The sequence below is a fragment of the Dermatophagoides pteronyssinus genome, unplaced genomic scaffold (assembly GCF_027571235.1).
Source record: "Dermatophagoides pteronyssinus isolate colony J.1.1.1.1 unplaced genomic scaffold, Derpt_VIB-CSIC_2022.12 sq0043, whole genome shotgun sequence".
In the NCBI taxonomy this organism is placed as follows: Eukaryota; Metazoa; Arthropoda; class Arachnida; order Sarcoptiformes; family Pyroglyphidae; genus Dermatophagoides; species Dermatophagoides pteronyssinus.
Window position 1 is genome coordinate 16285 of NW_027461566.1, and position 11366 is coordinate 27650.

At 27.0% G+C, this 11366-nt stretch overlaps 3 protein-coding genes across 3 annotated transcripts; 2 read left to right on the forward strand and 1 right to left on the reverse strand.

Moving 5' to 3' along the window:
• Window positions 1-31: 31 nt before the first annotated feature.
• On the forward strand, window positions 32-6736 carry LOC113796959 (uncharacterized). Its single transcript, XM_027347258.2, has 13 exons — window positions 32-257; window positions 367-600; window positions 663-983; window positions 1060-1305; window positions 1378-1728; window positions 1803-2396; window positions 2462-4216; window positions 4287-4532; window positions 4602-4910; window positions 4988-5215; window positions 5278-5604; window positions 5662-6226; window positions 6293-6736. The coding sequence occupies exons 1-13, from the start codon at window positions 165-167 to the stop codon at window positions 6532-6534; spliced, it is 5511 nt and encodes a 1836-aa protein (XP_027203059.2). The 5' UTR covers window positions 32-164; the 3' UTR covers window positions 6535-6736.
• Window positions 6737-6773: 37 nt separating this feature from the next.
• Window positions 6774-7977, forward strand: LOC113796938 (male abnormal protein mab-31-like). Its single transcript, XM_075823983.1, has one exon. The coding sequence runs from the start codon at window positions 6903-6905 to the stop codon at window positions 7755-7757; it is 855 nt and encodes a 284-aa protein (XP_075680098.1). The 5' UTR covers window positions 6774-6902; the 3' UTR covers window positions 7758-7977.
• On the reverse strand, window positions 7937-11346 carry LOC142644821 (alpha-N-acetylglucosaminidase-like). The gene is made up of 6 exons (XM_075823978.1): window positions 10437-11346; window positions 10164-10360; window positions 9644-10090; window positions 8437-9580; window positions 8171-8381; window positions 7937-8107 (listed from the first exon to the last, which is right to left on the reverse strand). The coding sequence occupies exons 1-6, from the start codon at window positions 10791-10793 to the stop codon at window positions 7995-7997; spliced, it is 2469 nt and encodes an 822-aa protein (XP_075680093.1). The 5' UTR covers window positions 10794-11346; the 3' UTR covers window positions 7937-7994.
• Window positions 11347-11366: the final 20 nt, after the last annotated feature.

Here is an 11366-nt window from a genome sequence, read left to right on the forward strand (position 1 = left end):
TTTGTCTGAATAGAATAAATATTTAAATCATTACCTGTTGTTTGATTTTGGATCATTTTTTTGTGATTTTTTTTGAGGAAAAAACGACAGTATTTTTTAAATTTGAAAAAGTTTAAAGTTTCAATTTTTGGTTTTTGTTTGGTTTTTTCGCCGGAACAAAAAAAATGATGAAAACATTGAAAACTATCGATAGTCAAAGATTCGAATCGATTATCAAACTATCGATATTGTTTGGTGTATTTTTTTCATTACTTTTGGTGAGTTTGGTTGGTTTTTGTTTTTTGGTTTTCCGTTTTTTTTTTTTGAGAAACTGAAATGATTCAACTTTTTCAACTTTTTTCTTCTTCAACTAAATTTAATTAACAGGCAACAGTCAATGGTGAACAAAATGATGGCCAAATAAAAGTAGAAATATTCTACGAAACAGCCAATCATAATGTACAACGATTTATGGCTCAACAATTTCGTCCAATGATTGAATATTTAAATCTAAAAAATATTCATTTGGAACTTTATCCATATGGTCAGACAAAAAAACAAGATGATAATACCTTTGAATGTCCTTATGGTGAAATTCAATGTTTAGCCAATAAATATCAGGTTTGTTTATTTTTATCAATTAAATTTGAATTTAAAAAAAAACAATAAAATTTTCAATTTAGGCATGTATAATCGAACATGATACGAATGGAACGTTTGTCATCAAGGATAATAGTACGGCAAGATTTGTTTCATGTTTTTTCAAAAATAGAAATTCTGAAACCGATCCGGCAAAATTGGCTGAAATTTGTATTCAAAATTCTAAGGATGATTGGATGACAATTGAACAATGTGTTAAAACAGATAATATCACTGAATTAATGGCTAAACGAACGGAAAAAGCAAACAAATATCTTGAAAATGGTTTAGCAATTTTTATTAATGATGTTCAGAATCAAGAAGCCAGAAAAGATTTAATCAAACAAATCTGTACATTGTTACCGGTAAGCATATTTAAGTTCATTGAATTGTTTGAAACAAAAAATCTTTTTCTTTTCTTTTTTTTTTGTTGAAAACAAGAATGATGAAATGTGTAAAAATCCACCCACAACAACACCGGTAAATGTGGAAATATATTATGAAGCAATGAATCCAACAGCATATAATTTTTTTCATCAACAATTATATCCATATTATCATGTTTTGGATGATATTATTGAATTGAAATTAATACCATTTGGTAATACTATTATTATTGATCAAACAAATATGATTACAAATAGTTCCAGTCTTACAAAACGACAAGATATTAGTAATCGATTTCAGGTATGTGTTTTTTGTTTAATCATTGTAATATGGATGTGTGTATATTTTTTCAATCAAAATCCAAATATATAGGCATTGGTTGTTCAAAAATATATAAATGATGGACATAATGGTGATCTGATTAGTGGTACAAATCATGTATTAAATTTTCTTCAATGTTTAATTGATAAAAAAATTGGTAATGAATATGATCATTTAGAAGAATGTTCAAATCAAAAACTGAATGGTGAATATATTCAGTTTTTAGAGGAAATCAAATTTAATGGTGAAAAGATTAAGAAAATTTTTAAAGATTTTTCAGCGCAAACAGAAAAAATTAAGAATAATAATGGTGATTTAAAAATTCCATCAATCACTGTAAATAATGATAAAATAAATGATAATGCATTTAATGATCTTGTTCAAGAAATTTGTGTAAATTATGTAAGTAAAAATAAACATTTTTATTTATTTTTTTCCTGATCAATCACATTATATCGATATTCTAATGATAATAGAATTCAACAATAAAACCGAAAATTTGTACCAAAGTTCAAATGACTATATTCTATGAACCATCACATCAACCATCACGTCGATATTTTCTTGAACATTTAAAACCAATATTCATCAATCTTTATAATCTTATTGATTTTAATTTCAATCCAGCTGGAAGAATTGAAATAAAAAATGATAAAATAACATGTCCAGGTGGTGAAATTCAATGTGAAATGATGAAAATTCATGCTTGTGTTATTGATTATTATTGGAATGATGGTTCAAATTTTACCGATCATAATCGACAACATGTATTCGATTTTATTTGGTGTACAATGAAAAATGTACGTTCATTAGATAAACCAGATGATCTTGGTGAATTATGTGCAAATAAATATCTTAATGGATTTGAACAATGGCAAACGATTAATTTGTGTGCCAAAAGTGATGATTCAATCGCTTTGCTGGAAGATTTTAAAGAAGTAACACATTCAAGTAATCTTGGAGATATTTCCAAACAAAACTTTCCAATTGTGATTTTTAATCAAGGCACAAATAATTCACAAATTGTGAATGATACCGAACAAGTTAAACAGAAAATCTGTGATCATTTTGTAAGTTTGTCGTTGAAATTTAGTTATTATTTTAATAATAATAATTTTTTCCCATCGAATATCAGGATGAATATCATCAACCAGATTATTGTACCAAAGATGAATCGATTCCAGTAGATGTGGATATTTATTATGATTCAAATAATGAAATTGCTAAACATTTTTTCATTACACAATTAAATCATTCACATGTTTTTATCGAAGAAATTGCCAATGTTCATCTTCATCCAATTGGAAATACAGAAGATTTAGTAAATCCTACGAATGGAAATTGTCAAAATTCAAATGATTTAATTTGTTTAGCAAATGCTATTCATGCAACCGTAATCGATACATATGAAACACCAGATCAATTAGATTTAATTGATGAACGTTTACGTATAACAAATTTTATTAATTGTTTTGTTACACATCCAGAATGGCCAAATAATGTACAATTAATTGGTGATGAATGTGCTAAAAGTCAATTGAAAAATGGTAAATTACCTTCAATCAATGGTGAATCATTGAAAAAAGCATTGGAAAAAACTAAAGAATTGAAAAATAAATTGCATAAAACTGAAATAACAATACCATGGATTACATTAAATGATAATGTACGAAATAATCATGAATCTATTGAAAATTTATTACAAACAGTTTGTAATGAATATGATGGCCAAAAACCAGATGAATGTACAACAGCTACAGTTGATATTTATTATTCATCATATGCATCGAATTCAAGAAAATTTTTCATTGAAGAATTGATACCAACATTTCGTAATATTCGTGAACGAATTAAATTGAATCTATATCCATACGGATCGGTAAATGAAAATAAAACTATTGAAGAAGAATGTGAAAATGATGATGAACGTTGTGAAGCAAATAAAATTCATGCATGTGTATTGAAACGATATTGGAATCAAGAAGAATTGATTGATAATCAAACTGCATTATGGGATAGTAAAAATCAAACATTATTATTTATTAATTGTTTTTTTAAAAATATTGCTAATGGAAATAGTTTAATTGAATTAATGGAACAATGTGAAAATGAATTTCTTCCATTAGCTGAACAGATAAATAATTGTGTTATGAATGAAACTGAAAGTCTTGACCTTTTGAAAAAAATTCGACAAAGAACACTTGATGTTATTGGAACAATACCGGATAATATAGCTGTTTTTATTAATGGTGAACAAATGCCTTTGGCCGAATCAAATTTACAAACAATTGTATGTAGTGAATTATTGGGTGAAAAACCATTAGCATGTCATCGTGATAAACCAACAAAAGTTCAAGTACAATTTTATTATTCTGCACTTGATCCTGAAGTAACAAATTTCATAAAAATTAATAAATTTTATGATAATTATCTTCATCTAGAAGAAATTGTCGATATTCAAATGATTCCATATGTAAAATCATATTTAGATAATGATAATCAATTAAATTGTCCCGGTGAAGAACAATGTCATGCTACTCGAATTCATGCTTGTGTAATGGATAAATTTGGCAATAATGGTACACATTCTGCATTCGATGGACAACTTCAATTGATTCAATTTATTGATTGTTATTTTTCGAAACTTCAAAATTCAGATTATTCATCAATAGCATCAGGATGTGTTGAATCAGTATTTAAAGATGCTTGGGCACCGATTCGAAATTGTGCTGAATCAAATGATTCAATTGATTTATTGAAACAATATGAACAAAAATATGTTTCGAAATTATTACCAAAAATTGATTATGTTCCATGGATAACAATACAAGATTATCATTCATATGATGCTGAAAATCATTTTATTCATGCCGTTTGTGATTCTTATGATGTAAGTCAATTTTTTCATTAAAAAAATTGAATCAAAAATCAAAATCATTTTGTTTTTTTTTTTTCAATAGGGATTAGAAAAACCGAATGAATGTCATCAAAAATTTAATGATCAAAAACCATCGTTGAAAATATATTATGAACCAAAAAATCAACGATCTAGAAATATTTTCATTACTCAATTTGATCGTACACGAACAAAAATCGATAATTTTATTTCGAAAATTCAACCAATTCCAATTGGTCAGCTAAACAATAATGATAATGAAAATCCTGAATGTCTTAATGATTCAGATTGTATACAAACATATCAACATGTAAGTGATAAAACATTTTATTTTTTGATGCAATGAAATTATTTTGTTTTTTTGTTTTCATAATAAAAGTCGTGCATCATGGAAGAATATTCAAATCAAACGGCTAAAATAATTGATTTTATTAACTGTTATTTTGGACAAAAATTTACCGAAGCCGATTCGACCCAAAATTGTTTTAATGAAATTTTTGATAAAAATCTATGGAATAAAATCGAAGAATGTGTTAAGGAAAATGCAAAGGAAATTTTGATGAAAAATTTAAAAAATCTTGAAAATGTTTATCGACCAATTACAAGTGTGCCAATGATTCAAATTAATGATGTTATCATTGATGATAATCAAAATCTTATTACACATATTTGTTCTATGTATTATTCGGTTCGTATAACAATAATGGTAAATTTTATGGTTAAATAATTTTAATTTTTGTTTGTTTGAATGTTTTCATGAATCAGAATGATAAACCCGAACAATGTCGAATCGAACAAAAACCAATTGGATTTTATTATCAAACTCAAGATGATAATGTAAAAACATTTGCATCGAAACAACTATCTTTTCAATCAGAATATTTGGATGAATTTGGTGGAATCGAATTTTTCCCGTATGGTAAAACCAAAAAAACTGATAGTGGATATGAATGTCCAAAAGGCAATGGTCAATGTTCCGAAAATAAATTTCATGTAAGTTTGAAAATAGCTTTTGTTTCAATCTTAATTAATCATTCAATTCTTTGATTTGATAGGCTTGTATTCTGGATAGATACTATAATGATCGGAAAACCTTTGATCCATGGCGTATTAAAACAGCTAATTTTTTAGTCTGTTCACTTGATTATTCCAATAATTCGAATTTAGAATCATGTTTTAATCAACATTTTACCGGTGAATTATTGAATGATATTTATGAATGTTCAAACGGAAATATGGGTAAAGAATTATATGATGATTTAGCGAATAAAACACAGCAAGGAAATTTTAATGATCAACCATTACCATGGATCACTTTAGCGGAACAATATTCTGAAAAAGCAACAAAAAATTTATTCGAAATGATTTGTTATAATTATGGGGTAAGTTTCATTAGTTTTTTTGTTCTGTATCAATCAATTAATTATCTATAATGATAGTTGGTAAAAAATCGACGTTGTACTACTTTATCATCAATAATGGCTATCGATTTACGATTATATTTTTCTTGTGATAAATCTGGAAGAGAATTTGTTATTGAAAATTTGAAACCATTTTATTCACATTTATTAATGAATACTAAACAAACAAAAGAAGAAACATCATTATTAGATCAAGCGGAAAATCAAATAAAATTACAATCATTGATAAAGATTAGTATGATACCATATGGTAATACAATTTATGATAAAAACAACCAAACGTTTACTTGTCCAACCAAAGAAGAATGTTTAGCTAATCGTTATTTAGCCTGTGCAAATTATTATCATAGTTCAGAATATAATGGACATTTACATTTAGTTGAATTTACATTATGTTTTTTCAATAATGAAAATTATCAGAACAATATTACATTAGCTGTTGAAAAATGTTCAGAACAAATTTGGTTCAATGTATCGAATGCTAAACAATTGAAAATTTGTGTTGAAAATAATGAAATATCAGACAAGATATTACTTGAAATGAAAAAACAAACCGAATCAATTGAATCATCGTTGAATCAATGTAAGTTGAATTTATTGAAACGATGAAAAAAATTAAACTTTTTTTGAAAAAATATTTTTTTTCTAGTTCCATTGATTACAATTGGCACAAAAATTGAAAACGAAACTAATATAATGAAAATTGCATGTGAATTATATACTGGAATTGATTATCCAAATGAATGTAAACCATATATCGAAAATGATGATGATAATGATAATAATAATACCGAATCAAAATCATTTCCAATATGGGCTATTATTTTAATTGTGATTGCTGTTTTAGTTGTTATCGGTTTATTGTTTGTATGTGTACGAAAAAATCGTTAATGATGATGATTGAAAATGGACAAAAAAAACCGATGAACCATTGATTGAACCTTGCATAGACAATTTTATTTGTATTTATAAATAATTTTTTTTTTTAATTTATGTTTTAACAAAAATACTTTTGTATTACCCCAGATTATTGATTTTTTTTTATAAAAAATATTCGATGAGTAATTAAATGTTTTCCCCGGTAAATGATAAATCTTAGTTGTTTTTAAAAAGTCGCTAGATGACGCTACAAGTATGTTTTTGTTTTTTCTGGAGAGTTTGATAGAAAAATTTCAAATTTAAAATAGTTCGATTCGAATTTCGATTATTTTATTTTATGAAAAGCATCATTTTAATTTTCGTTTTTTTTTAAAAAAAAGATGAAAATTTGGGATCTCCCAAGAACCGAAGAAGAAGCAGTGTCTTTTTTCCAAGAAAAAGGTATATTGGCAAAGAATTCAATATGCGATCAAAATCATCAAATGAAATTGTCTTTTTGTGATGGTGTACGTTGGCGATGTAATTCATGTCGTACAAAAAAAAGTATTCGAAATGGTACATGGTTCGAATCGTCTAGATTAAGCTTTCTTTCAGCTTTACGATTTATTTATGGTTGGAGCCAAGAGATGACATCAGTCAAATGGTGTGAAAAACAATTAAAAATGAACCACAATACAGTGGTAAATTGGAATAACTACATGCGAGAAGTTTGTGTAAAAGTATTAGCCCAACGTAACCAAAACAAAATTGGTGGTCCAGGAAAAATCGTAGAAATTGATGAGAGTTTATTTACAAAACGTAAAAACAATTCCGATCAACAACAATGGATATTTGGGGGTATTTGTCGAGAAACGGACGAATGTTTTCTAGTCGAAGTTCAAGAACGTTCATTACCAGTTCTATTAAATACGATAACAAATCACATCGAACAAGGATCAATCGTGTATTTTGATTCATGGAAAAGTTATTGTACAAATGACATGGAAGATGCTAATCTAAAGCATTTTCAAATGAATCATCGTTACAATTTTGTTGATTACGATACTGGTGTAAAAAACAATACGAAAATTAAACAACTTTGTTGGGGAAGTGTCAAATGGAGAAATAAAAAACATCGAAAAACATTATGCCATCACTTGGAAACGTACCTTGCCGAATTTATGTGGCGAAGAAATTTGAATGATCCTTTTGAACAAATTCTTCAGGACATTAACGTATGCTGGAATAATCAATAATTCTTGTGTGAATGAAATTGCTCATTTTTTAAATTAATTGAGCTTAAACACATTATGGAGCATTTGCAAATATTTTTGGTTTATAATTCATTAATATTTATGTTTATTTGGCTATTAACTTTGTTTTTTTTAATGTAAAAGTAAATCCTATTTTTTATTTTTATTTATAAAATCGTTTCAAAAAAATTTTAAAAAAATTAAAAATAATAACTTGTAGCGACATCTGTTGTTTTTGGATCATTCTAACCATCTTTCAGTATCATTATAATAATATTTATAAGTTGTTTGTAAATCAATCGATTTGGCAGCCATATTAATTATTGAATCAACATTTAAGATTAGATTGGAAACTAATTGAAATGAGAAAAACATTCATTTTAAATTTGGCAAGAAAAATCACATGATAAACTTACCATTTGCTTCTTTTATCAATTCATTTTGTTCAATTTTTTGTTGTGTAAATGGTAAATCAATTGATTCAAATAATTTTTGACGAAATTCTTTACCATTATAAGTTCGATTATGATTGATACAATCGACCATTTCATTGAAATATAATTCCCAACGTGGTTTATAAAGATAACGAAACATACCAGACCATTGTTTGGCAGCATAATTTGCTATCTATACCGTAAAGAAAATGAATAACATCAAGAAAATATACAAACAATGGACTTACATTAGATTTTGGTCCCCAAATTGAAATCTGTGTTCGTGCTTGCCATTCATTAAAATTTTTTTCATTCGTATCATTACCTAATAATCGTGCATCATTAATCCAATTATATAGTAGACAATGTTTACATGATTGAAGAATTGATTCGGTTAAATCTAAAACATTTCGAAGTTGTTGTATTGATTTATGTAAAATTTGAATTTGTTGTTTTCGATTTTCAAATGCATTATCCATTATTTTATAATAATAATCAAAAATTAACTGTAATGTTTGCCTGGAAATATCAACTAAATCATGAACAAATGTATCGGATAAATGAATAATTTTTGGATTTTTTTCAAGATATTCATAGAATAAACATAATGCTTTTGAAATATCTTTAGGATCATACCAAAGCATTGAATGTGAATGTGGACGTGGTCTTGATATAAAAATATATCTACCATGATTTTTAATACCAATTGGATCATTATAAACAGATTTTCTTAATAATTGCCAAGCATAATCTAAATGTTGATCATTGATACCATATCGACGACGATAATATCTGGAAAACCATTCAGTTTGATTAGGTGCTTGATTATACCATGGTATTTCTAACATATAATCATATACAATATCATTTTGTTCAATACCTTCAGGTGTAATACCAATACCCAACATATTTGGATTTTGATCACGTGCATCAAAAACACCATTCTGATTAATACGATTTAATGAACCAAACATTCCATTAACACCACCATAATTATGTAATATACACCATATAAATGGTTGTCCAAAATAACCATCAGTTTGTGAATATATTGGTATAACTTCAGCAATATTATCCAAAATTAACATTTTGTTTATCGGTACAGCTGTAACTAATGCTTTAACTTGTTTTGGACCCCAAAATTTATCATATAATGAATTGAATGGATAACCTTGCAATAACCAAATTCCTTTTGGATCAGCCTGTCGAATACTTTCATAAACACCTTTTCCACATCTATGTAGATATAATAGATTTCTAGATGATGGTGTTTCTTCTACAAACATATCAATATTATAAAAATGATCAGTACCATACATTTTCGTGTATTCTTCGATGAATGTTTTACCAATCTGAATGAAATAAGGATCTTCTGGTTCAAGAAAATAAGTCCTAAATGAACGAAAAAATAATTAATACATCCGACAAAATTTTGGATAAAAACAATTTTCATACTGGCTAAAATTAGCACCAAAATGATTCCAATTAGCTAATCGATTCATTTTGGCTAATGGAAATTTTTGCCGAAATGCACGTGGTACATGACCGGAAAAACCCGGTACAACTGGAAACATTCCTAGCTGTCGCATTCGTTTAAGAATTTTTCGTTGTAATTTTGTTTGATGTTCATGCCAATGTTCAGATAATGGTCCAGACCATGTTTGAATATTACCCATACGATTCCATGCTAAATATGCTGGTCCAGTAAAATATTCATCAATTTCTTCAATGGTTAAATTAAATTTTTCAAATGTACGACGAAATATAATTTCCTGGCCATTAAATGCCAGCGCAAGATTAATACCATTCAATGCCATCCAATCTAGTTCTCGTTGCCAACGTGGCCATTGCCACCATACCATTGAATAGGATGTTGTACATGCATTTTGATAATAACGAAACCTAAATACATTGTAATTATGGTGAAAATTATGGTGAAAATTGATTCAATAATGAAGAAAATTCCTAAACTTACTTTTCTTTTATAATCATTTCGATTGGATGATCAATCATTGGTGGTAAATCATTTTGTTTGATATTAATATGATCACCGGACCATGATATTGAACTGTTTGTTATGTATTTAAGATAATAATAAAAACCATTAGCAGCCGCTACACCGGTTGTTGCTTTGATTTGTATTTTTGGTTTATCATCATAAATACTTTCAATCTTTGATTAAAGAAATATATAAATAAAGAAATGAATGAAAAACACGTTAAAAAACCAAAAATCAATGAAAATTTACCTTGAAACGATCAAGATGACCATTAGAAATAAAATTATGATCAACAATAATATTAAAATAATAATAATGATGAGGTAATAAACGTTTGACTAATAAATAAATATTATCACTTTGTATTTGATCATTAATTATTGGTTGAATATTTAATAAATTTTCATAACGTAATTTTTCATAAAATAATTGTGATGAACGATTATGACGATTATGATGATGGCTATATAATGATGCTGATGGTGGTTGTATATTAACATTAAGCTCGGTATAAAAAAGATTTGTAAATGGAAAAAATAGATTCAATAAAACAATGGAAAATAGTATTAGAATGATTGTTCCGTTGTTCATCATTATGATTGCCATATTCGTGTTTTTGGATCCCGCGGAATATCGAAAGAGGTTGATGATTCGAAAAAAACTTTTTCTTTATTCATTCATTATATCAATGTAAAAACCAAATGTTTATTGTTCAAATTGACTAAATAATATCCATTTTTTGGAAAAGTTTTGAACTTCTATATTTCAAACGTTATCGGCAGCTTTGTTTGTTTGTTAATAATAATCACCATATAGTTTTTCTAATCGTTCATCATTCGTTTGATTATTTTAGGTTTAGGATTTTGTTATTGACATTCAAATAATAAATATCTTGATGTTAATTGATTACCGTCGACGGTTCTCATCATTATCATCGTTTGGGTTTTTTTCCAATTGTAAACGAATTCAAAAGTTTGGGGTAAACCAGAAATTTGTTCAAAATAATCAACAAGTCAAAAAAAGAAAGCAAACATATGTCCCTCATTTGTTTTGTTTTGTTTAGCTGTTGTTCCCAGACGTTGAAAACGTCTTTGCTTGCAATCAAAAACTAAACTAAAAAAACAAGTCCAAAACCTAATCGATAGCGAGCAAAGAAACAAAAAAATCCTTATCAATATT

Bases quoted from the DNA above. Each gene is read 5' to 3' on its own strand.
- LOC113796959 (XM_027347258.2), top strand. From the start codon at position 165: ATGATGAAAACATTGAAAACTATCGATAGTCAAAGATTCGAATCGATT. The intron at 601-662 runs GTTTGTTTATTT...TTTTCAATTTAG, and splicing joins GTTTAGCCAATAAATATCAG to GCATGTATAATCGAACATGA. The intron at 4,911-4,987 runs GTTCGTATAACA...TTCATGAATCAG, and splicing joins TTTGTTCTATGTATTATTCG to AATGATAAACCCGAACAATG.
- LOC113796938 (XM_075823983.1), top strand. From the start codon at position 6,903: ATGAAAATTTGGGATCTCCCAAGAACCGAAGAAGAAGCAGTGTCTTTT.
- LOC142644821 (XM_075823978.1), bottom strand. From the start codon at position 10,793: ATGGCAATCATAATGATGAACAACGGAACAATCATTCTAATACTATTT. The intron at 10,091-10,163 runs GTAAGTTTAGGA...CAATGTATTTAG, and splicing joins GAAATGATTATAAAAGAAAA to GTTTCGTTATTATCAAAATG. The intron at 8,108-8,170 runs GTAAGTTTATCA...CATTTCAATTAG, and splicing joins ATTGATAAAAGAAGCAAATG to TTTCCAATCTAATCTTAAAT.